At 43.1% G+C, this 27,673-nt stretch overlaps 1 protein-coding gene across 1 annotated transcript; it reads left to right on the top strand.

Annotated features, from left to right (window-relative positions):
* Positions 1–4,575: 4,575 nt before the first annotated feature.
* On the top strand, positions 4,576–26,437 carry MRPS18A (mitochondrial ribosomal protein S18A). Its single transcript, XM_080342268.1, has 6 exons — positions 4,576–4,787; positions 4,975–5,006; positions 8,472–8,576; positions 15,619–15,742; positions 16,560–16,626; positions 25,808–26,437. Exons 1-6 carry the CDS (start codon positions 4,688–4,690, stop codon positions 25,950–25,952), a joined length of 573 nt encoding a protein of 190 aa, XP_080198394.1. The 5' UTR covers positions 4,576–4,687; the 3' UTR covers positions 25,953–26,437.
* Positions 26,438–27,673: the final 1,236 nt, after the last annotated feature.

The raw sequence follows: 27,673 nt of genomic DNA, 5'->3' as shown, positions 1-27,673 counted from the left end.
GGTCTTCTCCTGCTCCTCCTTGCCATTTACAAGCACGTCTGTTGTTGAAGGCAAACTCAGCATTCGTTACAATGCAGCCTGGAAACAGCTGAAGACACAAATTTTTTATTATAGAAACATATAAACATATTTTAAAACATTTTATTGTTATGTCCCAGATAAAAAAATGTCTGTCTTCATTTAGTGCAAATGAACACTGCTTGTGTTTCAGCACACTGGTACTGAACATTCCATATTGTGATCTTTATGACAACCAAGCCTTACAAATTTAATGTTTTTCATTGTCTGCTTTTCTGAAGTCACTCTTTCACCTGGCTTGGGGAAAAAAAAAAAAAAAAAGAAAAAGGCACTTAACATTTGCAAAAATTAAAGCTTTGGAAGTTTGCCGGTCTGATTGCCATGGTCTTTTTCCAGAGCTATTGTTCCTTATGATTCTCCCATGCAGCCCAAATATTAATTGCCAGAGATCAAATCTCAGTGCCAGTGGTTCAGTTGTTTTCCATCACTGTGTCTTGCCCATATGGAACATTCCCAAAATGTCAGAAGTCATTAATATTTTTTAAACACTGAAAATCTCAGAACTTGATCATTTCTGTACCAGAAGTGTTTTTCAGTGATGGCAAAGGCTTCTCCCTCTGACAAATGCCATCACTGAGGTATTTCAGCTGGTGTCAACAGATACTGGCTATAAGAACAGTAGCACTGAAATTACATAAGGAGACGGGTCTGGGGAGAAAGAGAACTCAAGTGCTCTTGAAAAAGGAAGTTGGATTAATATTCCCAATGGATTTTTCTTGTTTACACTTAGCTTGAAATCTTGGAAGAAAACGTAATGAAATTATGACTTGGTTATTTTACTTTGAAAAAAATAGCGATATCCACTGGGAAAATAGGAAAACCTTAAAAATATAAACAACTTATTTTCAAGTGAGTCGCTCGTTCTCCTACCCGAGCGCCATCTCACCCTGCTCTCTTTGCAGGGCTTCCTTCTTGCCATCTCCAGCCACTTTCCATCCTCCTCCACACTTCAAATTATTAATTTTTGTCCCAGCCTCATTCTCCTCCACCCTCTAAAGCCTGTTTCAGAAGCTGGTTGTCACTTCTCCACAGGCACAGGCATTTGGGGCGAGCTTTGCTGCATGGGACGGCGAGGCCTTTCTTGCTGGTGAGCATGTGGCCGCTCTAGACCAGGAGCCCCCATTCCTGCAGGTGAGGTGGAGCCCGCGGGAGCCTCTGAACCCGAACAGATTCGTGACACCAGACACTCTGCAGAAAGGTTTCCATATCGCGATGCTTGGGCAGGATGAACTGCATTTTTGGTGCAAGGTGAAAAACCGTTAGTTATTCCCTTCTCTTACTCAGACTTATGGGGGGTTTGACACTTTTGCTGTTTACAATCAGAAATTTGATTTGAATTATCTAGACATTTTTTAGTGTAACTATAAAATATTAATGCAATACATTCTTTCTAAGCATGGACTACCCAACAGGGTAAAACTGTGAATCTGTGTCTTTCTCATTACAACCGAGCATCCCCCAGAACAGTCCTCAGGATTTGTAGCATTTAATATCCACATGTAGCTAACACATCATTTTGAAGTGCTTGCTAAATTTCCTCATCTAAAATCTTGGATGATCAGTTGTTGGGCATGAATACATTTATTCTGCTTTTGATCACCCAACATCAAATTACAAGCTATAATAAAAATTCTAGACATTTTGCAACCTACTCGCCACCAGGTTCAGAAGGTTTCCTAATTTTTCAGGAGGGGGGAAGGGAGGCAGGCTGTTGGATGCAAAGTGAACGCTGACCTGCAGTGACCCCTTCTGGAAATCACCAAAAATGTACCATTGGAAACAAACCTGTACTGGTCCGGGGGGCGCGTGTGGGAACTATGTGACCTAATAGCTTTTTCCATCTCGATTTCTATGACTTTTAATCATGTTTGGTTGGAACAGGCTTAGCCTTCATAAGCTATTTGCACGAGCAAGGCTCTGGAGCAAACATACATGTCATCCACTAGCATCCAATGGACCAGAAAGGCCCAAAGGACCAGAAAAGTTCCTCTGTAGTTGGAAGAAGAAAATATTAATATGTTATAGGAATTAAGAAAAATAGGAAAATATATTCCATTTTTCAGACAAGAGCAGAACACAAATTAGCAGGAAAAGAAAAACTGAGCTTACAGAACATCTATGTCTAATTCCAAAGCAGTCCAAATAAGGGAATACCTTTTATTTGAGAGCAGTCCCTAAAAAATCTCTGGAGGCCATAAGCAACTAGGACATAAGTTTCTCATCTAAAATATGATACCTCCTTGCTCCTAACCAGATCCACACTTGGGAGTGCAGGTTTAATTTTAATTCAAAAGGAAAAGGAGTCATTCTTCAATGACCGGTGACATCCTGTTCCGTTCCTTGGAAACATCCAGTTCTGCCTAAACTGGATCACCCTCCACTGTGCTGACAAATCACAGACCATGGCTGAACCATCTTACAGAAAGAAAATAACTTCATTTTCTCTTTTGTGTATGCAGACATAGTATTCAGGGCTACTTTTTTTTCCCCTGAATACAAGGGCTTGATGAAATAAACACATTCAAAAATTATCTGCAAGAAATCAGAAATATGTCAAATTTCTAAACTTGGAAAGAGATGATGGGCTTTGACTCAAATTGGCACATGCTTTGTTTGTCTCCTTGGGACTCGATGGTCTGCATTGCTAACAGTTGTAGAAAATACTCAGAAGACAGAAAAAACATCTCAGGAGAAGAATGAATTTGCTCAACTCAGAAACTGTAGGTTTTTAAGAAAGCAACTGTTTTCCTTCTTTACATTAAATTGTGTCACTTGAATTCCTTTAGAGGCAGCATTTATTTGAAAGTGAGGCAAGCAAGAGGAGTGCTCACTGCATCCGAACTATCACCATGCTGCTGGTCTCTCTCTGTCTGACCAAAAGCCATCGTGCTGCTTAACTGCATCGAAAGCCCTATGACATGGAAAAGCTCTTGAAGAGCCCCTAACCCTCTGTCTGCATATCTTCACCACAGTGAGCCAGCCCTGTCCTTACCAACTGCTGGTTTCTGTCCCATGAAGAGAGTCAACCCTTTAGTTTTCCCCATCATGAGAGGCCAGGAAGCCAAAAGAAGAAATTGCATTCAATTTAAGGCATTGAATAAACTCTCCTGTCAGGTTGTTATGGCCAGACTCCTTCCACTAGAATAAAACCCTCTATGTAAAGAAAACAAAACAAAACACAAGCACCTCATAAAAATGTGACATCACTACAGCACTGAGCCTAGCAATGTTCCTTCTCCTCATAAGGAAGTTATCCTTAGACTGGATGGAAGTAAATATTTTGTTTGGCTCTTATGTTTAAGCTTTTGGACAAGCTAAAGGTCGCCCTGTTTCTAGATATCATTATATAGCATAACACGTCAAGAAAGGAAGAGGTCTCTTCTGCAAGCCTTCTTGCTCAATTTGTTCTCTGAATAACTGGGATGGCCCTATTTTCATTGCTTGGCACAGAGCACAAGAGCCTGGACAGAAGCCCTGCCTTCATTCCCACTTCTTTGGAAAGTCCCAGAGTTGAGTGCTCAGATCTGCCACAGAGAGAGATTCGCAAACTGGACTGTAACAAGAGGCACATATAACACACAAGAGAAAGAGGGTAGAAGACCTCCTGATACAGGAAGATCAAATTTTATTTTATATTAAATTTTATGTTTATGCCACAATTTAAATTTTACACCACATTTTAGCAAGAAACTCAGGAAAACATACAGAAGAAATCACACGAGCACTGTTGACTGCTGATGGAATAGAATAGCACGAATGTCCATCAACACACATGACTTCCAAGGGATTTTATCTCACTCCATTAGTTTTGCTTCCTACATTTTTTAAAGAGTTGAAATGACAAAGAGAAAGCAAATAAGTACTTGGGGAAACCCCATGAATGTCCTTTGCTATCGAGTACAGTTCAACTCAACCTGAAGGACGCTCTTCATGACGATACAGCATTACCATCTAAAATGAATGGTTTATTGGTATCTGAAGTCTCAGCTGTCTGACACAACCCCCTCAGCTGGCACCTCCAGGCCACCTTCCACCAAAGGCAGGTGGAAGAAGCTAACAGATGGGGCATGCTAAGAAAGACGATGGGAGAAGTGATCTCTCAGCAGCCTACAAGCTGCCTGAGACCTCCCAACAGCAAGCGATATTAAAAGAAAAATGGAAAGCATGTAAACTGGACCGCATGGTTACAAAGATAAGCTTACAGCCTGGCAACAGGCTGCTTCAAAGCTTCACCTGCCAAATTCCACGAGCCAGTGCAGGCACATGCACTGACCTCAGCACCCCTAGAAGGTACAGATATGAAACAGGCACATTGGAAACAAGCCCCTTCCCTGCCCCCCACAGCTGGGCTGAAACACCCCCTGATGAAGGAGTCACCCCAGGGCCCGTGCAAACACAGGGGCCTCTGCGCCACAATGCTGAAGCTAAACCCCTCCTTGGGCTTTCTCTCACAGAGAGAAGACGCTGGGCAGGGGAACAAAACCCCTCGCTTCCTCCCCCTTCTCAGGTGCCAGGGGCGGGGAACCGCCGCGCATCAAAATGGCGCCGGCAGAGCCCCCGCCTTCCCGCCGGCGGAAGCGAGAGTGACGGCAGCGCCGGCGACGGGAAGATGGCTGCGCCCAGCCTGCTGCGAGGGGGGTTGAGGCGGTTGTTCACCGGGCTCTTCGGAAACGTTTGGGCCTCGCCGCCGGTCCGAACCCTCCGGGAGGGTGAGTCTGAGGGTGGCCCTGGGCGCCGTGGAGCCTCTGCGGGCTGCCCCGTTGCCTCACCGCGGTCGGGAGACACGGTTGCGTTCGCTGTATTTCACCCTCTCCCCAAAAAATTACTGTTTGATTTAGACTGAATGAGCCTCATTTTGCTTTTTTTGTTTGTTTGTTGTTTTTTTTTTTTCCTCAGTCGTGGAGGTGACCAAAGGCAACACGACCACAGTAAGTCCCTTCGCCCCCTCAGTCGCTGCCCTTGGCGTCGCGTCTCCCTCAGCCGCCCGTCGTGTGTCCGCCCCGCCCCGAAAGACATAAAAAGAGGGTAAAAGGGTCGCTTTTCTGCCTGAAAGACATCCCGGGGTGTGTAGGCAAAACCGAGGTAGGGGTGCATTGTAGGTACGGGTTACTAAGTGGCATGGAGGGCTTGGCTGCTGAAGGTTGGGATCGTCACTGTGTTGCTGGTCACGGGTGGCTCCAGTTAGATCCACCCGTCAGTGCCAGATCCCTCGCTGAACTCCTGGTAAGCTTGGAAGTCCTGACCAGAGGCATTTGGAACCCAAAACACAAGAGGCAGTTCTTCAAATGGGTTGATTTCATGAAGTGGTGGCACTTGGCGTTGTCTGGAGTGTGGCCCCGCATGAAGGAGGTTTGCCCAGTCACTTTGTCACTTTGCCCTGGGCCAGCACCCCGATGTGACATCACAGGATGGCTCTGTACTGGCTGTGTGCCGTGCATGTCACTTGCCTTTGATCTGTGTTGTGTCTGTTAATTGCTCTGTGTGTGCCACAGTGACCACAGGTGATGCAAAGCTTGTATCTTGTAATGCACGTAGTAAGAAAAAATCCTCAGTGAAACGAGTGTCATCAAAGGAAGACCTTAAATACTAAAGGAAAACTGCTCCTGAAAAGTAAACAGAAGTTCTGAAGTAACTGATAAAGACAAGCATTTTCTTAGCTGTGTTTTAAGACAGGAAGGAAGAGGCCAAAGCAGTAGAATTTGCATTTTTCTTAATTTAACACTATCCGATCTGTTGCACTTTATCAAGAGAATTGGGGGTTTTTTTGTTTGGTTTTTTTTTTTTAGCAGAAGCACTGAAATGATTGGGGAAGGAAGGGAGGTTGCATTATTCTGCTTACATGACATATGCCAGTAGCAATCTGTGCCTTGGCTGGAAACAGGTGACAGATGTTTTTGAAAGGTGTAAATACAGTGAGGAGAGTGGAGTACAAATTATTTGGGAATAACTAGAAGACAATGTACTAAATGCTAATCTCTATATATAAATAATAAGGAAGTGACAGACTTTTTTGCTTGCTGATGAAACAGCATGAAACAGTTGTTCATGCCTTTGAAATTCTGAGTTTCCTTCTTGTCATGTGTGTATTAATGGACATTGTCACATTTGAAACCTGAATGGAGCAGGTTACTTATATTTTAGATATATAATATCAAATAGAATATGGCAGTTTGCAAGATTTCCAAAACTGACAGTAAGTATGATGGAAAGTCTCTTTTTCTTCTCTTCAAGTGCCAAACTACTAATCTTTGCCCAGAGACCTGAAGAGAATAGCTTGCAGGCAGGCTCTGAAGTTGTTTTAACCAAAACAAGGGGAGAGTGTGAACATAACACAACACACAGTGGATTGCTTTACTCGGCACTCAGTCAGTTTCAGAGGGGATGTAAATTATAATCGAGAAGTCCCAATACATTAGCCGAGGCTTGAATAAGAAAAGGTATGCATTGCAGTAGGAGAGGTCTCTAGAAAAAATAATTCTTCCTGGCCCATTGCAGAAGCATAAGGGAGATTTGGATATTTGTACTGTATAATATCTGACATCAGCCTAGGATCCATCAGTGTCCCTAGATGAGGAAAATCTTGTAACAAATGGTGTAAATTGACCAGCTAAAGGGCTGAAACATTTCTCAACATATGTTCTGGTCATTCCATTTATCCTACCAACTCTACATTAGTCTTTTCTGGACTCATCTTTCTATGTGTCTGTGCTTTTATCAGTATTGGAGGAAGTGTTTGACATGAACCAGATGAATGAATCCCAGAGAAATCTGGACTTCATCAGCATACTGAGAATGTAGTGACCCTATATTCCTTTGTAGTTCTCTAACAGAAGAATAATAACTGAGTGAGTTAACAATATGAAAGTCCTCGGTAGTTGGGTGATAATTGCCAAATAACGTACACTGAAATTTATTTCCAGAAAAATTGATATTGACATGGAAATGAATAAAGATTCCGAATTCTAAGATGGAATTGCAATCAAAGTACAGCCTGAAGCCAGGCTGGCAAGAATCAAGATCAGATACACTGACTCCCCAGAATATAACTTTACTAATGAATAGAAAATTATATACTGGCCTTTATTTTATATTTGTAGTTATTTTTTGGGTTTTGTAAAACTGGCTATTCTACTTGTAGAGGGAGGAATCTTACTTAAAAATTGACAGTGTTCTATCTCTTTGAGATACTGAGATGCTTGAACTACAAAATAACTTCTCTGTTTCCATTTTGCCACCACTAGACAAGAAAGACACAAATCCATGATATAAATTAGCTCTGACAGTTCAGCTGGATGCCAGTGTCCCAAACACACTTACAGAAAATGTCATGCTTTTCTCTTCCCAGATTTTCAGGCACGGACCCTGACAGTTCAATCTAAATCAGACAGCTTTTTTCTTAAAAGTAACATTGAATCCCACCCAGAGTTTCTTTTTAAACTCTGGTGCTTGTGCTATTTGATGCTGTCAGCTGGTGTTCAAAATCTGGTTTTAATTTTAATTTGACCAGAGGAAACATCCAAAATATTTTGGAGAAAAAAAGTCTTAGTTTTATTGTCTTTTCTGTCCATTCAGCTGCAAATTGAGAAAGCTCTCATTTCTATTCATAAGTCCTCAAAAGAAGACAAGCACGTATGTAGATGGACTTCATATTCCTATTATATCTACATTTAGAAAACAAATTTCTCAAGTTCTTCCCACACAGACCTTCTGCATCTGTTTACATGTTACTTTTGATAAAACTTGAGTGTTAAATGTCACTGCTTTGTAGTGATATAGAAAAGATTATAAAATGATCTCCTAAAGGAATTGTTCAGGGAATTAAACTGGATGGAAAAATATTGGTGTGTTTAAATTTGAAAAAAAAAAATCCTAACAGCCCTTTATTAAGTTTAACTTTTGCTCAGAATTTTCCCTGTTGCTGATTTATAATCTAGCGGGCCACTGCTTGTTTTGGCCCACAATGTGCATCTGCTATTCTGTGACATTCTCTTATTCGCAGAAAAAAAATGTGTTTTAAAGCTTTTGGCTAAGGGGCCACTACAGTTTCAAGGCATGATGGTTCAAAGCAGTACTGCAATAAGTGGAATTCAGGTGACTATGAGAACTTCACACTGACTTTGAACTAGTTTACATTTACTAAAACTTATACAAGAGTTTACCAAATGGTTCTTTATGCCTATTGGATTTGTTCTTTCCCCCATAGTCATTGTATACCCAAAGTGCTTGGTATATCTTTATGTAAGTGGGTTGAATAATGCAGATACTGTTCCCCTTACCTCTGCGCAATACTGGTCAATATGTTGTGGACTTGATGACAAGTATTCCTCAAGTCACAGGTACAGGTAGAGGTCCAAACTGTGCCTAATCATTATGTCCTTCAAATTGCTTCCTAGATTGAAGGGAGAATTATAGAGGATGCTGAGACACCAACTCCTCCAAACCCCTCTGGCCAGTGTCCTATCTGTCGCTGGAACCTGAAGCATAAATACGATTATGTGGTAAGTTAAGTGAAGGAGAGTTCCCCCATCCCCTTAGCTAGGTAAATATTGCTCTCAGATCTACATTCTGTACAACCTTCCCTTCTTGTCTTGTGCTGGATGTAGTAAAGATAGTTAACTCCATTTCTGCTTCTCTTGTGTGTAACAAGAGCTTCCTACACAGTAATTGTGTGCCTTGGCTGATGGTGTTCCTGGGGAAAAAGAAGGATGAGCTCATATCATATAGGAGGTTTGGAATGATACACATGGCCATCTGATCTACAAAGGCCATATCTCTTTTGTGCCCAGCGTCCTTTCAGCATTGTACTTACAGGAGAATCAAACTGGAATGCAACATTTAGTCAACTGATTCAGACCTATTCTAACTCCAGAGAGGCCAAAAGATTTTACTAGACCAATTATATGTCTTTAAGCACTACAATTTCTCACTGGGTCATCATCCAACAAGGTAATAAAAGTTTTTTATAAGTTGTAAAACTCTTAATATGAAGGAGAGGATATGTGTTTACATCCGATGCAACAGAAAAAATAACTTTGATTCAAGCTTTTTGCAGGAAATTCTAACAAGTTTATTAACTGATGAGAGGATTACTAACACTAAATGTAGAAGATGGGAGGGAAATCCTGTAATGTTTTAAAACAAAAGCACAACAGTTAAGAACACTTTAGAATAAGTAGCATGAGATAGAAGATTCAGAATGTAACTTAACAAGAGGTCATTCAAGCACAGAGTTTACAAAAGGACTAAGTGCCCCCCTTGCAAGCCAAAAACCCAATACTGGAATTAGAAAAGAAGAAAACCAGACAGGAACATGCTGTTACTAAGATAAGCAACAGAAAACTCAGAATAAGTTAATGTCAATAGGATTAGGGCGAGAGAGATACAGATGCATCTGGAGGAAAAGAAGTCTTTGTGAAAAAGAAAGTCCATTAATGAGAGGAGAAGGGCACTGAAAGCCACATTGGCTGCAGGATGGCTGAGCTGCTCACATGCAGTTTTCTAGTGCACACACTAAAGAAAAGTTAATATTTTAATATCTAGGTAGTAATGGCAATCTTGCTGATGTAAAACAACAGGAAAAAACAGGTACAGAAATAACTTAAGCATTGAATTAGGTACAGACTAGCAGTCCTGGATTGTGTGTAGCCCCAAGATCTTAAGGGAATTGGCTAATTGGCTAAGCATTACTTCGCTTGCAGGATTTTTTTAAAGCATGAAGAAAATCCTGAGGAATCATTAAATGGTTTGAAAATGGCAAGTGAAATACTAAGTTGCTGAGAGAGGAAGGAGCATTATGTTGATGATTACCACTTGGTAAATCAAATGTTACAAATTCCAAGTAAAATGGTATCAACTAGGAATAAAAACAAATAACCTATTTGATAGAACTAATGATGACTCGTTAATTATGAACAACATGAGTACAAAAATACTGCCAGACAAAATACTTGCAATTGGTCCAGGCAGGTGAAACAACAGATGTGAGATGTAAGTATCTGTTTAGTGCCTTTCAAAGCCTGTGTTGCAGAAATTAATTTGTCTAGGATCAGAGTGTTGGCAATGATTCTGACTCAAGCTGGATGCAACATTAAACAGTGAAATAAGTTTGGGGCGGGGGAGTATTTAGCATTCTGTGATCTAGTTTCTAAACAATGTGGGAAAACTGAAAATACAATGCATTTGCAGATGATAATAAATTAGGAGAATGGCAAACACCATTAAGGTATGGAAAGAACTACAAAGACACATATGTTATTTTGTGTTTGCCATGTTTGAATGCAGCGAATTCTTGCATCGTGTCTTTATGGTTGCTGAATTGTGTTGTGATCAAAACATACCAATCACTTGCACTGTAAAATACTTTCCTTAAGGTTAATATGTGTGACTTGTAAATGCAAGGAAGCAACAACATCATTAAACTGGGTAGTTCTACACATTTCCAGAAAGCATTCAATGAGTCACATAGTAACAACTCCAGAAACTATAAACTGATGCTCAGGGATTAAATGAGCCATGGGAGCGGATTAAATCTTGGAAACTGATATATAAACCAACTTTCTACTGCTGTCTGTGGTAGAAGACTGTTGTATGTAGAGGTAAAGGCACCATTGAGAATAAAGAAGCAGTTTTAGACAATGTAATGCTGTAGAGGCTGAGTTACAGGATGAGAAGTAGGTCCCAACAGACAATGTAAAGCATGAGTTTTAGGTGTGTTTGTAGAGGGAACTAAGGTTATGAGTTTTCTTCCACGCTTTGGTTCAGTTTGGTTCTTAGATCCTGATTTCTACTGTTTGGTGTGGAGGCAAGAAAAAAAAAACAAATGTGAGAAGAGATTCTGCAGCCAGAGTCTTGAGAATCATTGTTGAGATCATTGGTAAGAAATTGTGGTCCTGAGAGACAAACTAGGAATACGTTCATTTTGGCTGTCATGTAGTTTTTTTTAAAGTATATGCATCTGGTGTATATATGCAATACTCCTGCTGTAGAGCAGAGGAGAACCTGGACAAAACGCTAAAGAGAGCAGCGTGAACTGGTTTTTCAGAATTGTAGCAGGTTCTAAGATTCTTACCTCGGTATTTAGAGGCATTCCTCAGTGGGGCTGATGAGAACTAGGAGAAATTACAGTTCTGAAGTAGGCCACATCTTCTGCTTGGATAAGTCCCTTATAATGTTTGAATGCTTTGTACCAGTCATGGATTTTCAAGCTTTTAAATGTTAAGGAGAATAAAATTTCCCTTTTCCACACAAAAGCGGTCTCTGCTATTTTTCTTTGCTGCAGCAGTCATGAGCAGCAGAATCTTGAAATGCTTTAATAATAAAGTGCAGGCATTTAACTGTGTGGATAATTAAACAGTGGTACAGTTTACTCGCTGGTGGTTAATTGTCCTGAAAGTCTGTAAATTGAGAACAGCTATTTTTGTTACAGAGATAGCCCAGTTCATACAGCACAACCTATAATCTGTGCTTGGTAAGAGATCAGAATAGATGGATCACAGTGGTTCCTTTGAGATTGATAAGCTGAGATCAGTCAGTTGCACAGAAGGGAAAGTGTGAGCTTTTTTGCTTGGGACGCTTGTAATTGGGCTGAATGAGGCACTATGAAAAGGGAAGTGTTGAATTAGCCCCTGAGGGAGCTGAGTAATATGACCTCATAGGACTTTCCTTTTGTCATGTGCAACTAGCAGAGTCTAAAGTAGTGGCATAATGAGTTACTTTGGCTGTCAGAGAACTGGGAGACCAATGTCTCCCAAGTTATTAATCAACTGAACAGGCATTGTGAGGGCTAGCAGGTCATGATTCCGACCTGCCTCAGCTGTGGTGTGGAGGGCTGCAGTTGTCTGTGCCAGTTCAGTCCTTAGTCTCTGCTGAGGCTCGGGATAATACTGCCTAAGGTATAAATTCCCAAAATTTGTGATCTGCGTGCGTCTGTTCATTGAAACTGAGACCTCAGTTGATTTTTCTCATATCCGTTGAAGGTAAAAATTTATTTTGGTCGTTGTCAGGATGCAACTGGATTGAAACCTGCAATCCTGTTACAAAATGCCTGGAGAATGGTGTACAGCACCCCAGAGTAAGGGAGAAGGGAAAAACTAGACTCTTGTGTAACTGGAAATAATGACTGGCAGACTTGTCTGATACAGTCCAGTAGTAATTTGGCTACACAGACAGAACTCTTGCGGTAAATGAAGGTTCTAATGAATTGCATGTAACTAGTCAAGGATCCTGCTTTTCAAAGTGTCTGCATATATTAAAATGCAGAGTTACCTCTGCATTTTGGTTGCCATCCATTCACAAGAATGTGCTGTGCAGAGTGTTGCATTTACCAAGTTTATCCAGCTCTTTTAGAGGTAAAGGCTAAACTTGTTTTTCATTTTCCCCCTTATCCACTTCAAACATCGTTAGTCTGAGTAGGCAGTAAATATGTCATCTTGCTTTGGCAGCAATTAGGGGAAACCAAACTGCGAGCTTTGCCTATTAGCCCTAGAATAATTCAATCCAAGTTGTTTTCATCAAATGCTGCAGATTACAGGGGTGGGAATCTGGGTCCAGCCTCGTGGGAGCTGTCCAGTGATTAAAGCAAATCTGTGGTTACAGGCTTGGCTGTCCACTAGCACAAAATGTGAATTTCATGGAACATGACGGCACCATGAGAACTTGCCAGACATATTTTTTTCTTTGACCGCTCCACATACTTGTTTGCTTCCCTCCACAGCTGCCCCATAAAGTTGGCTGTACCTGTCTGCTTTCTCCCTATGGTAAGATGCATCTGTGCAAGTACTCTGAGAGAGGCACCTGGCCTATTAACTGTGGGGATCTTCAGAAATGGACAATCCGTCTGTCAAGTGTGCAACATTTTAAGTCAAACACTCTGAGTGTAATTTGGAGCTGCAGCGGCTGGGACGTGGATGATTTCAGTTCAGAAATGGCTGCCACACAAGGGTGTTGTTCAGTTGGTGATACTGTTGGTCATAGATGATAACAGAGAACAGATTTTCCTGATATTTTTTTTTTTTTCCCATAGGGAGAAAAAGAAAGACTTTCTCCTTTTCCTTTCCACCTCCTCTCTTTGCGTAGAAACACTTGATAACAAGCCTGTGACTCCATGAGGCGTGGTGGTAATATGAGAAATCACTTGGACCACACACACCACTCACAAGAGCCTGTGGCCTACTTAAGGTTTCATGGCTGCAAAGGCTGGAACAGCCTCAAACTTGCCATCAGCTCCCCTCTTCCTCTTCCCCACAGAGTAATGCAGCAGGCTAGTAGAAAAGTCTAGAAAGTTTTTCTCTTTCTAGGCACTTGGAGCTGGACAGCCCTTTTTCACTTTGGGAAATGCTGTGTTTGTGCTAAATGGCAAGTTGAGCTGTTGGTGATTTGGAGAACTGCATGGCTAAAGAAGAGGCAAAAAGGAAATGGAGTCTTGCTCTGGTTTCCTGAATCCAATCCAGTGCATTTCAGGAGTGGCTAAAAGTCAGTGCCCTTGGACTGTTCGGCTGGCCCCTGTCCAACTTCCACCAACGCAGCTGGCACCAACTGGTCCCCTGGTTACTGTTCCCATTGGCAAGGCTGTGCATTAACTGGGCTGAGGACACTTGGCTTCCCTTTCAACCATAAATGGCCTCTCAGGAGCTTGCTGCTAGTTGTTCCGCTGTGCTTTTTGTGTTCTTTGGATACAACATCACTCTGTATGGTGGTTAATAAGTCATTTTGTATCAGTGAGAAGTTGCCTAACCTGCTGTGTTTTTGAAGGGGCTGGATCTGAAAATCAGCCTGGACACATTCATTGTAGACAAGTAGAGGTAGAAAGGAAGCCAGATAAGGGAATAGGGAAATTGTGTGTCATGATGATATTAGTGAGGGTGGGATTGGAGGTGGGGAGAGGGAAGGACAAAAATAAACCACAAAGCCCAAAACAAACAACAAACCTCTAAATTTTGGCTGCAATACTGGTATGAAAGTATATGTCAGAACCGGTCATTATCAGAAAGCTGTACTGAATTCCAGCGGCCCCCTTCAGAGCTGAGCTGGTCTTGTGCAGTGAGAATGGATGTATAATTCCTAGATAGCTAGGTTTTCCGAATACTCATTTTATATCCACTTTTGCAAGGGCAGTAGATGAACCTAGGAATGCTCTGAGGAGCTCTTTATAAAAGAGCAAAGATAGGGAGATGGGAGCAGGTCTGCAAATCCGTGAACAACAGGCAGAGTCGGGGTTACCCAATGTGAAAAGTAACAAGCACTCTTTGTTCTTGTGGTTTGCCCTAGACAGGAGGGGTGTAAAGTACTGATGTACCTGATTTGAATTCTTGTTCTGTCGGGGTGCGTGCTGGCAGGTCCCTCCAGCCTGCAGGCAGCTTCCGCATGGTCCAGTTACCTCAACTATGAACATGTTTACAACAGTGGTAGAGAAGTAAACTCTCCACCAGCAACAAGTCTATCAGGAGATGGGGAAAAAATAAGGACATGGTCTGTAGAGGCTGTTTGGCCCAACTTATGCTCACGTCAGCATGTCAAGGGGACCTGCTTGTATTGGCCTATGGAGTACATTTGCAGTGGTGCTGCGTGTGGAGATGGAGAGCACATATCTAAATACTGGGCTGTTGTACTATGTACAGTTAATGGGACACTTGTGCAACAGCTGCTGCTGCTGTGTTTAAAAAAAATTATTATCCTAGCTCTGTGATACTATCTGATCCTAAAGATCCCTTTAATTTTGTTTTTATGAAGAATGCTTTAGGTTTCTAGAGCTCTTAATTGGAAAGGTCAACAGCAGTGTAATCTAAATTATTCTTGAATCACAGATGAGCCCTCGGCATTCTCCAAGTGTTCCTTCCATCCAGCATGGCTGTAACAAACAGCCCCAGCCTATAAATGCACAGCTGAAGGACTGAAGGCAATGATTTTTCCTATTAGGTCTTTCTTATCAGCACGCGTTCTTTTCATTTCTTACACAAAGCTTCTTCGTGCGAGATCTTGGACCACTTTCCTGCTCTCCACCCCTCCAGAGAGACATGAGGGAAGTTCCACCATGGGAAACTGGACAAAAGTTTGAGGAGTAGATAGCAGAGAACAGTCCCCTTCTGAGGGAACAAGGAGGGGGCCAGAGGTGATCTAACATATCTGTGACCTTTAGGGTAGCAGCTGTGATGGCATTTCAAGTTGTGTAAACATTGTCCATCTGTAGGTCTTGTGTAACTGTGCCTGAGTACCTAGGACACATTATCATAGCTAGAATCTTGGAGCAAGTGACAGCGAAGTAGCAGAGATTGCAGCTGACATCATATGTTTACACTAGTGAAGTCAGGGGAAGACTCAGACCATCTGAGTGACCTTAGTGAGCTAAGCTGGCAGGTGGAGTGACAGCAAGCAAACGCAACTTGTTGTGAGGCTGCAGCCAAAACACATAGGAAAGGAATCATTGGTTTGTTTTCCTTTGTTTCGAGTCCTGTACACAGCATGAGCATCAGCACAACACCTAAGAATCACAGCAGTTAAAGTAGCTGTAGCGCTGATGGTTTTGTCCTTCTCTTGCTCTCTCAGGATGTCTTGCTGCTGAGTCAGTTTATCCGTTCTGATGGAGGGATGCTGCCACGAAGGATCACAGGGCTCTGTTTGGAGGAGCATAAGAAGATTGCTGTCTGTGTGCAGATGGCTCACCGTGCAGGTACCTAGCCTTCTCCTGAGACAATCCCTTTCTGAGGGACACCCACAGAGCCCCTTGAGAGCTGTCTCCTGCCCAGTTAATATAGCTCAGTGAGATGTCATTGTCCAGTCACCCAGCAAAATCATTATGGTACACATGCTGGGACAGGACAATGGACCAGAGACTACTTGTTCCACCTTCTATGTGTCTTGGCTCCTGCTTTGGCAGCAGACACCTGTTCCTGTAGATGAGTCTACTGTTGCAGAAAGATCTGGGAAGTGGCTCAGTCTCTAGTAGCTAATGATTAAATACCAGCTTCTGAAATTACTTGATTTAGCATAAGCTTGACCTACTTCATTAATAACATGCACCTGTCTACTATCTGATATGTGAATACTTTTTTGCTTTACCCTGGAAGTGGGACCCAGGTTGACACAATTGGAGTATAGTGCTGATCTTTATGCCTGGTACCTGAGTTGTATCCAAATTGAATGGACTGAGAATTTTAATAGTCAGATTTTCATCCTGAAGGTGGAATATGATTGGACACAAGTGCCCTGTGTCCTCTCAGAAAACATCTTCAATGAGCCCAAGTGTCTGTGTCTTTGTGTTTTTCTTCTCTGTACACAGCACAACCTCCTAGCTCCTCTTTGGCTGGCTGCAGGTTCAGCAATAGTTCAAGATAAAATACCCTTTCTACTGTACCTGAGTTTTTGCTGTGATGTCCCAGTAGAGATCTGGGTTGCCTGGCTTACAAGGTGAAAGGTAACTTGTGGATGCTATAGAGGAAAGGAAGCACTGCAAAATATTCTCACGCTTTTCTTTTTTTCTGTTTCAGGTTTGTTGCCAAACCACAGGCCTCCACTTCCTGAAGGGCATATTCCCAAGAAACCCAAGCTCAACAGGTGCATAGTCTTGTCTTTCCACATTTCTTTTTTTCAAGGATACATTGGAACAGGAAAAACGCTTCCTTATAACTGGGTAAAATGTGCCATAAGGAATAAGGCTCATCAAGAGCATTTGTAGCATTTTGGAAAAGGTCCTTCATGCTACTCTCTTGTTAGTGTTTTAAGGGCAAACCACATCTCATTCAAACCATTTATTCCCACAGGATTAAACTGCCACACCTCAGATTCTGCCCTCCCATCCTCAGCTGCACTTGCCTCCTCATCACTAACACTTAGTAGAGCAGTCACAGGAGTAAGCCACAGCATCACAGAGTAGTTGAGATTGGAAGGGGCCTCTGGAGATCACATAGTCCAAGCCTCTTGCTCAAGCAGGGTCACCTAGAGCAGGATACCTAGGACTATGTCCAATCAGGTTTTTCTTCAGGGATGGACTTTCCATCATTTCTCTGGACAGCTTATTCCAGAGAACCAACTCACATCGTGAAACAATGTTATCTTATGTTCAAACAGAATTTCTTGTGTTTCAGTTTGTGCCCATTGCTTCTTATCCTGTCATTGGGCACCATTGGGAAGAACCTGGCTCCATCCTCTTTATTCCCTTCCTTCAAGTATTGCTAAACATTGATAAGATGCTCCCTGAGCTTGCTTTTCTCCAGGTGAAACAGTCCCTTCTCTCTTAGCTTTTTGGTGCCTGGGCCCCAACAGCGGGAGGGTGCCCTGGAGGTGTTCCAGCAGTGAGTGGGGGGCTGAGCAGCCAGCAAGGGCCCATCACAAGTCTGTTCCACTCTACCCATCCTTATTTCCCCCAATCAGCGATTTGCCCTCCACCTTCCTGTGCTACAGGGTCTTTTCCCCCTCCCCGGCCTCTATGGCCCCTGGCCTTTGATGGGTGAAGAGAAAGCCTGCAGCCGCCTCTTACGCTGTGCTGGGCGCTCAGAGGTGCTAATCCCCTGTTTATGACCTCACACTCTGTTTCCATGGCGATGTCAGAGCAGTTTATGAACCTTGCATTAGCAAGCCGAGGGGTTACCAGAGGCCATGGGGCTGTTGCTGGGAGAGCTTAGGCTGCAGGGCTGAGGGCAGCTGAAGACTCCTGCATTTCAGTTCTGACTGTCTGCGGTGGAGATTTGAGGCAAGCCCTTGGAAATGTCCCTTGGATACTGGCATGCTGCATACTGGGTATCAGTGGGCATCAAATTAGAGGACTACATTTGATAAAGCCCTGTAGCCATCATATACTTCAGCTCTGAAAACTACTTCTTTCCTGTATCTTACAAGTCTTTGGGATTCTTTAGTAGCTGTGTTTTTTAGCAGCTGTGGGGTGGAGCACATTATCTTGTTAGCATTCACATAGCAACCCTGCATAGCAGGTTGAGACAGGAAATGGCAAATCCTGTATCTTGCTGGAATCACACCAGAACTCCAGATCTAATGCTTCGATTCCTATAAATTGTTCTGTAGACTTTTAGTGAGAACAAAGAACAGATACCTCTGGATACATTCTACATGGAAGTAGTTGTGCTACATCTCTAAAAAGAGATTTAAATTGGAGATTAGTATCCAAGCCCGCCCTATTGCATTGCTGCTCCCTCCCTACACCACCCTTGTTTTTCTCCTCCCTACAAGGGAACATAGTAATCAGGGTGGAAGCAGAGTTTGGAATAAGAGACCAGAGCTGTTGCTGAGAAGATGAAACAGCACTGTAATAGGCAGGCTTTGGGGTCTGGGTAGAGGCAAGATAATGGAATCAAGAAATCAAATTGAAAGTTTTGTTGGTGGGGCTGGAATTAAACAACTGAGTCCCAGAGGCAGGATAGGCTGCAGTGGTACTTCAGGAGTGCTCCCTAGGTCATCTTGGCCTGCCGGAAGAGGAAAGCTCTGCTTGTGGGAGCCTTGTGACATCTTGGCCATTGTAGTTCTGTGAGAGTTTTCACCATGTGTACCCCAACCTGCACTTCCCGCATTGCTCTCTGGAACAGTAGCTGGCACCACCTAAGACAGGAGATATCAGTTGCTTCCTTCCTCTGGTCTGAAGGGTGCCCACATGCTTAAGACATTCAGCCTGTGCTCATTTTGGGAATGAAGCCAGAGTTTGTACCAGAGGTTTCCTACATGAATGATTTGTCCAAGCTTACTTTGTCCTTGCCTCTGCACTTGTTTGTAAATCTTTCTGTAAATCTGCAGTAATTTGGGAAGCACTGAATTGGTGTGTGAAGGAACCAGGGATTCTGGCACAGCAGCTTGCCTGTTGCTGTGCATGAGTGCTTGCAAAGGTGAAAGAGAAGTCACTTGTCTCTGCAGCAGTCTGGTCCTCCTTGGTCAGAAGAAAGTAGTCATGCAGAAACAAGCCAGCGAACAAAGAGACAAACTTGTATCAGGGTTGCAAAGTGAGATAGATAGTTCTCACAGGTGGATTTGTCATATCCATTATACTGAGAATTTAGTCCATTCCCAGTCACCTGTCCTCTGTTCCTGCTGTCATCTCCTTACTCATCTGCACTTACTCTCTTGCCATCAGGATCTTGCATTGCACATGGAAGAAAGCTTTGTGAAAGACACAGTTCCTGCTATACTGTTCTAAAATAGGAAGGCGCAAGATGAAAAGAATAGAGAGAACACCAAAGAGACTTATAGTCTGTCTCAAGACTGTGACAGTAAGCTTTACCCTGCTGAAGAACATATTTCTCTCAGAATTTTATCTGTACTTTTGTGAGCTCACCCCTTCTGCCCTGAAATTCTTCTCATTGCTCCCCTGTAAGCAGTCAGATATTTCACTCTTCACTCTGAATTAGGAAATCATTCACACTTTTAAAGGAGGGACTTCTGAGAAGCCAGTGTCTGCTGTAGATGTTACCCCACATACTTCTATGAGAATTCCTACCACCCAGAGACAGAAAATCTTACACTGAGCTGAAGAATGTTTTGCTGATGGTAGAGTTCTTGACATTAGACTACACCATCAGCTGCTAGAGTGACAGGACCATGATGAAAGCCTAAGATAACCTTAGAGGCTGATTCCACTCAGAGCACCTGAGACTGAAGGAGATTCATTGTGAGGAATGTAACTTGAAGTGTGAGGCGGAGCCCAGCAGCTCTACCATAACACAGACCTGAACATTTGCTTACTGCGTGTTGTCTCTGTGGATGTTCTGTAGACTCAAGCAGCAACCCCTGCCTGGCAGAATTCTGGCAGTTTACTTCATTTGGATGAGCAATCCTTTTCATTTCCCCAGTCTTGCAAAGTTCTGGTTGATGCTCCCTTTGGCTAGGGCTTCTTCCAAGGTTGTGTCTCTATTTCTGGGAGCAGCTTCATCTGCTGCCAAAAGGGCAAAAACCAACCTGATGAAAAACTGTCCTTTGCCCCTGAGATTATGTACAGGCCAGCTACATAGGCGGAGCTATATGGCTGCTGAGCAAAGGTGCTAAGTACATACATAAAGGAGGAGCTGTGTTAATGTATACTTCTTGAGAGCACCAGAATAGCTGCTACTCTGCTTTTCCTTGGCTGCACTTGTGGCTTGTCTTGGCCAGAATGTTTGGCGTATGTCATGGTCAACCTGTTTAAAGTGAGGCTGCTTCAAATACAAAGCGTCTGGTGTGCACAGACTATCACCCAGCTGGGATTAAAATGTAACGTGCCATCCTATGGAACTATCAGCAAACTGTCTTGTTTTTACAAAGGTCAGCAGTGCTGCCCTGCCATTTTTCTAGTGATGTGAAGTGTGGATTTATCATCTGGAACCCCTCTGCCTGCTTTGCCTCTCCAGAAGGTGCTCTTTTAGTGCTTACTGCATGATGTTTTCCAAAAAGCAGGATCCCTGCCCTATTTTCTGAAGTGGTTTTATTGCCTCCATTGTACAAACTTTGGACATTTCTTCTACATGCCCAAGATTTCTCTGCAGAGAGGTAAGAGTTGCCCTGCTTTGCACTGGGTCACTTCGCAGATGGCCTTCCCCTACCCACCCTGTTTCCTGATCCTGTTTCTGCTACTGGAATGCAAGAGGAAGAGCAGATCCCAGCTTGTTCCTGGTCATCCAGCTGTGTAGCATAGTGTGAGATCACCCATCCAGGATGTAAGAGAATCATAGAATCATTTTGGTTGGAAGAGACCCTCAGGACCATCAACTCCAACCATAACCTAACTCTAGCACTAAACCATGTCCGTAAGAACCTTATCTAAATGCCTTTTGATGGTGATGGTGACTCTGCCACTTCCCTGGGCAGCCTGTTCCAATGCCCGACAACCCTTTCTGTGAAGAATTTTTTCTTAATACCCAATCTAAACCTCCCCTGGCACAACTTGAGGCTGTTTCCTCTTGTCCTACCACTTGCTACTTGGGAGAAGAGACCAACACCCTTCATGCTACAACCTCCTTTCCAGGTAGTTGTAGACAGTGATAAGGTCTCCCCTCAGCCTCCTTTTCTCCAGGCTAAACAGCCCCAGCTCCCTCAGCTGTTCCTCATCAGACTTGTGCTCCAGGCCCACCACCAACTTTGTTGCCCTTCTCTGCACTCTCTCTAGTACCTCAGTGTCCTTATGATAATGGGCCTACAGAAGAAAGTATTACATGAAAGTGAATTGCCAGTTTGAGCCAAGCTGTGTGGTCCTGGGGCTGGTAGGAGATGCATAAGAGCACCTTGTGGTCAGAATTCAACTGGGGAGCACTTCACAGCTCTCTCTTCTATCCTCTGCAATTGGGACACTGTCTAGCTGAGACCATGATGTTTCTCTTTTCTTGGACTTCAGTTCTTTGTCTTTTTGCTTTCTGCTTGATTTGTTTTTGACAGCAATAGCTCATGAATGTTATTGCTTAACTGGTTTACTAGCTATGGGTGCCTTTAAAGAAATATGACCATTGAAGTACCCACATAATCCATAAACTCTTGAATCGACTGTCCTCCCCCTCTCTTCCATACCATTTGCCTGCAGAACTGGGACATGGAACACCAGTGAAATTTACCCCTATCAATGCAGAATTACTCCCTGCAGTTCATTTTCTCATGTTTGGCCCAGTCTAGGGGTTTCACTGTTTCCAAGGGATGATTCCACAAGCAAATTTGTCTTGCAGCCAAGGATTGTTCCCTCATCCTGAGCCTGAATTCTCCTTTTCATAACTTCCTACGGTTATTTCTGCATTCACTTGTGTGCCAGCCTGGTATGCTCCAGTTAAGTGCTGCAGAAACAAAATATTTTTACTAGTCCATGAGGCCAAGGAAGTTCTGAGGGATTTCACCAGCACCGTGCAGAGTGACAGACTGTTCTCATATTCCAGATTCATGTGTGTGTAGGCCACCTCACAGGAGAACCATCTGGGAAACAGTCAAGCACAGCTGCAGGTCAAACTTCTATCCTTACTTTCATGAATGGGAACCTGAATAGCTCAGCAGGTTTTTTTTCCAGCATGGAAGTTGTTACATGTATAGTGTGGACTAACACTCTATCCAGAACAGTCAGTGAGTTCAAGCCAGCATCTAGATGCTCTCTTAATGTGAGTATAGCGCTCATTTTCTTTTGGCAGGTCCAAAATATTGGTTAAAGCACAACACTGTGAAGTTGTTCCCTTTCCAAAAGGACTAAGGGAAGTCACAGTTTCTCTGAATCTAGGCTGTGGCAGCAAGAGGTGCTGTAGATTATGGAGTACTTGATCTGGAGTGCTCAGCTGCCACTCCAATTTCAGCTACCTATTGGAAGACCAGAACTTGGCACAGATAATATCCAAGTCAATCCCTCCTCCATCACATGAACTGAAGAAGTTGCTGTGTGTTAGGAAAGAGGAAGGTTCCATATGAACTCCTTATGAATTACGAAGTTCTCGGGCTCTGTGGACACCTCTTGTCCCTGGGAGCAGAATCTGGTTTCACTGCTATCAGCATTTCACTCCAGCAGCATGTGGTTTCTCTCATCTGCATGCAAACTCTGCTGTGCATAGCATGTGAATTCAAAAGCAAAGATCCAGAGCGGCTGCAGGTGAGCAAAGCCAAGAGGTGTCATGGGAAGGGTTGTGGCAGGGAGGAGCAATCTTGCCAGCACTTTGATCGAGTGCTTCCTGCAGTCTGTAGCCTTCTGCTCTTTATCCAAACAAAAGCCAGACTGAAAAAATTCAGTGGGGGGGTGTTCAGAAGTTCAGCCTTGAACTGCACCAAAGTGGCCTTTGTGTGGGCTGTGTGCAGGGCTGTGGGTGCGCAGCAGGTAGGTCATTCCCCTTATCCAGCAGAGGTGGAAGCCCTGTACTACTCCTAGGTGTTAAGTGGCAGCGTCTGAGTGAGGAGGCTTTATTCACTGAATAAAATCTGTGGAAATGGACTTCCACATGCCACAGAGATTTTAGGCAATTGCAATGACTGCAGGTGCCTAACCACAGTTGTTTCCATCCTGTTTATATCTTGCCTTTTCCCATCAGGGAAATCCCACCAGGATTCCCATCACACTTTATCCAAATTGTTATACTGATTTGTGCAGCTGGAGTGTAGGGATTCTAGCTGTTGACCAGGATCCTACCGTACTCAAGGGGGCAAGCAGAGGCCTGAGGTGAGTTGCCAGTCCCCAAGATTGGCAGTTTTGTTCCCCTTTCTCCAGAGTTGAGAGCTCTGCACACGGAGATGGCAGGTTAGGAGACTGTGGACCAGTTGCATTTGGCATCGACATGGAAGGTCTGTCCTGACAACCCTCAGCTGATTGAGAAAATTCAGACCATCTGCCAGTGTGTGCGTGTAGGTTATTGTAAAAACTCCCCAAGACAAACTGTGTCCTTGGGTACAATGGAAAATTGGGTGACTTGTCTTGAAAAGGGGGTACACTACCTTACATGGACAGCAGAGTATGCAGGAAAGGCCCATCTCTAACATGAGTTTTGTGGATTGTTTTTACTGTTAGGAAAAAAAAAAAAATCTGTGAAATAGTAGGAACTGGGGTTAGTCAAAGAGGAAAAGGAACTTTGTAGACTGACTGCTCCCAGGCATCAGGCTTTTGCCTCTGCTGAATCAAGGTGGGGGGAAAAAAAAAAAGGCAGCAAACAAAATAGGACAAGTTTGAGTTTGGGACAAAGCAAGTATTAAAAGCGCTAAAAGCAAATGTGCTCCAGGAAGGGAAAGCGTCCAAATGTCTGTTTCAGCTAACAATGAAAAACCCCAGCCTGCAGTCCCCAAAGGAAGCCAAAAGCCTGGACCAGAGCGCTGGATTAGACCTACTCAAAAGAGAAATAACAAAAGCTTTAAAATCAGGCCATTACTAAATCCTCCTTCCTATGCAGAATTGGGGTGTGCACTTCCAGCCCCCACACAGAAACAGAGGGATTTCTTAAAAAGCCACTGTCTGTCTAAACCTGCACGCAGCATTGATGTGTATCTCACATTCACTTCTCTTCCAGTGAGATCATTTATTATCACAGGGGCACTTTCCCGTAAGCCCGTGGACACGTGACCAGAACTGCACTTGGCACACTGATGCATTAAAACAATTTGGGATTTTTTCTTCCTCCTTCGCTGTAAGTGCAGCTTTGCGATATTAAAACTTGCGCTACAGACCTCCTAAGTGCAGAAAGGGGAATGTGAAAAGAAGGACCTTGCCGCATGTGCCCATCAAATACCCTACAGCTTCTCCCGAAGTAGCTGCCTTGCCACAGTTCTTTACCAGATTCCGAACTGGGGACCTGCATTTGGACTCTCTGAACTCCCTTCACGTGTGAAATTAGAGACGAGTCTCTCCTACTTCCTGTCCTGATGCGGTTATGTAAGGGATTTCGCTAATGCACTACATAACGTGAAAGGTCAAAAGGGACTAATTCAGCGCATGCACAGGAGAACAAGTGGCTGGATCTTGTTCTTTGCTGTCTCCCAGATCCCTCTTCCTGTTGCTTCTAGGTGTTTTAACTACCATAAACTCCTCAAAGCAAAAGCAAAGCATTTTGGAAGTGGCTTCATTTCAGTGGCAGGAGCCTCTAAATGTGATTCATTTTTCAATTTGTGTTGTTTGGGATTGCTGAGGAAGTGCTAGGAAAATGGGCTGCTGTTATACAGTCTGTAGCTGCCTGGCATAGCAAGCTTTCTTTGTAGTTCTCAGGCAAGTGCCAAATGCCTTCAAACAAATGCATTACATGGTCTCTGTCCAAAGTTCTTAATATCTCAAATTTGCACGATGCAAATAAAAGGTAACAAAGCTGTTTGTGGAGAGGATGACTGATTGAGGTTACATTAAGACCATGGGATTACTCAACAGAGGCATGCAAACATCGCTGGACAAAGTTTATCAGTCTGTTCCAAATTCTAATTTGTTGGAGCATTGTTTGTACAGATTATGCTAGGGTTTTACTTTGGATCTTTATTGTCTGAAAAGACTCCTCTTTCTCTAAGGACTTCTATTCCCCTCTCTACTGGTAGCAAAAGATTTAAAGCCTAACAAAACTCTAGGCCACCCAGCCACAGGGTAGAATTTCCAGTAACTGATTCTGGATCTGAAATCCCCTGCCTGTTTGCAAAGCCAAGTCTAAAACTTCATATGGTAAAAAGCAGAGGATTTTTGCCAGACATTGCTCTTCACAGAGATTTGCAGTTGTGATGGTAATTCCATTCTAGCACCTCTTGCATTGTAGGTTCTGACTTCCTGCACCAGCAAGCTGCAATAGTATTGTACAGAGAATAGGAAAGCAAATTTTCACATGTGAAAATACAAGACTAGGCCAGAAACCTATCTCATGGAGAAGAAATAACCAATTATACACTGAAACTAAACAAATCCCTTTTTAGAGACTTATTTCTCACAGGGTTTAGCCTTTGTAATTAGTTTACCTTATTGAGGCTGGCTGTTGAAATAACACATCCCATACAGGCTGGATGCATTCAGTGTTAGACTTAGTTCCAACGGAAGCATTTGGCACTCCAGTTTAGCTTCAGGTGGACAACTTGCCAGCAGCCTAGAGACTACACCTGATCTGTTTCATGAAACTGAAAGTCAGGCTGGTGCCAGTGCTTTCAGTGCAGAGGTGCAGCTTATTAGTTCCAAAACAAAAATTCCCTTCTAGTGGTCCCTTCTAAAAATTGAGGGAGCTCTGCTCACAATTATTCCTTTTATAAAGAGGCACCTGGGGAGGCAGAGGCTGTAGTGCCTGCTTCTGCTTCAGTCGGAACTTCTTCTCAGTGACCATGAGTGAATGAGTGAAATGCGTTTGTGTTGTTTTGACAGGTATCTGACGCGCTGGTCCATCAAATCTGCAAAGCCCATCTGGAGGAGAGGCCCTAAGTGGTGCAAAAAACCCTTGCCAGTCGGACACCCTTTGCTGAAGGATAATGTCAAATATACACACAAGCTTCTCTGTTTCAACCACTAGTGGCCAAAACTGGCATACTCACTTAGCTGTTTTCCACTGTTCTGAGGTTTTTTGCAAGTTTGTCAGTATCTCAACTTTTCTTATCACAAAACTGTCATTTTCTCCAGTGAATGCAATCTGCTCTTCTAGGAGAATATAAGATTCAGCAAAGCAAAGTTCTGTGTGCAGAATGATTTGGAGAAAGCAGGAGGCAAAGACTTTTACCTCAAAGCCAGAAAAAAGCTGAAGGTTTTTGTTCCATGGTCCACAACTGGGTATTTCATGTATTTCAACGTGTATTTCAACTCAGATTTGCCTTCTTGGCAGTAACAGAAATAGTTAATGACTACTGAAATTAATTTTTTTTTTAATCTGTACTATCCATAATTTGCAGCAGAACACCTGTGGCAGTGGCAGACAGGTGTGTGTGTGTCTTACATGTCCCTGTAAGGATTCCTGGCTTGTGCTTCACTCCTGGATCCAGCAAATACAGAATGTTGACATCCTTGACGACTTGGCCTAGTTTTTTGACCTTGCAAGTACACTTGCCACAAGTTTACCATGTCAGTGATACAGCTGCCTCCTGGGATAGTTTGGGGCTGATAGATGCGCATAATTTTCCATCTTGTAACTAAAAAGTGGCACCATTTCTCTCCCTGTAGAGTACAAGTATGCACCTTCTACCTAGTGACCACTGCTACTTGAGAAGTGCTACTTATAGGCCTGGTATAAAAGGCTCACTAAATTTATCAGGGTCATTATTGCTTTGGCTCCATTTATTTGATATTTATCTGGGGGCTACAAATCAACAACAGGGGGTTTTTTGCATATTACTATGGCACTTAACCTTGTACTGCATTCATCAGAATCATCTGCTAATACCTAGTGGCATGGACAGGAATAAAAAGGGTAAGGATAAACACATATTACTGAAGAAATCGAATTAGATTATAATGGTTCTTTTTAGCTTTGCCTTGTGAAATGGAAGCCCTACATTCAGCCCCTTGAGCTGGCCAAAATCTTTTTGGTTTGGGAGACAGAGCCAAGACTTCATTAACTACTGAGATAAAATCTTTGGCTGACCTTCTCTATTTTATGAAGCTTTGAAACCTACAGCCCTTCAGAAAGGAAAAGATTTTTTTTCTCTTCTACGTACAGAAGTTACTATGTCTTGTAGCCCAAGTAGCTCTGCTCAGTGAGTTTTACTAATGGAGAAGCCACTGGATTAAACCATTGCTTTGAGGTGAGCTAGAATGAGCACACTTTGCAAAAGACCAGGTGATGCCCACAGTTAATTTTTTTCCTGCATTTTAGTGCCATGTGCTGGAAAAAACCCTCTCATTTTGGTGAAACCTAACATCTGAAAAACAGAACACTCCCTTCAGTGTGCCTTTCTGGAGATCAGGGTTTAGTAGAGATCTCTTAAAGTGTGCATCAGCTTTCTGCTTTGACTCCAAGGCATGTCATTCATGGGTGACAGCAGGTTTTCATTTGTGTTGTCTCCAAATGGGTTTTTGTGTATGCATGGTGCCTTTGTAATAAAACAGATGGCCGAGGTTTGATTTTTGACCTAGAGCTTCAACCATCGTGGAAGAAAATGCAATTTGTTCCTATCTAAAGGATCTGCAGTGACACATTACAGGGAATTCAGTCTAGAGTTGAGGGAGGATTGCATACTGTGAAGTCCTAGGAGAAGAATCAGGGCCCAGAGGCCAGGTACAATATAATCCTACTCGAAGTGC

Source organism: Nesoenas mayeri (assembly GCF_963082525.1).
Source record: "Nesoenas mayeri genome assembly, chromosome: 3".
NCBI classification, from domain to species: Eukaryota; Metazoa; Chordata; class Aves; order Columbiformes; family Columbidae; genus Nesoenas; species Nesoenas mayeri.
This window is presented reverse-complemented; position numbering and strand designations above follow the sequence as displayed.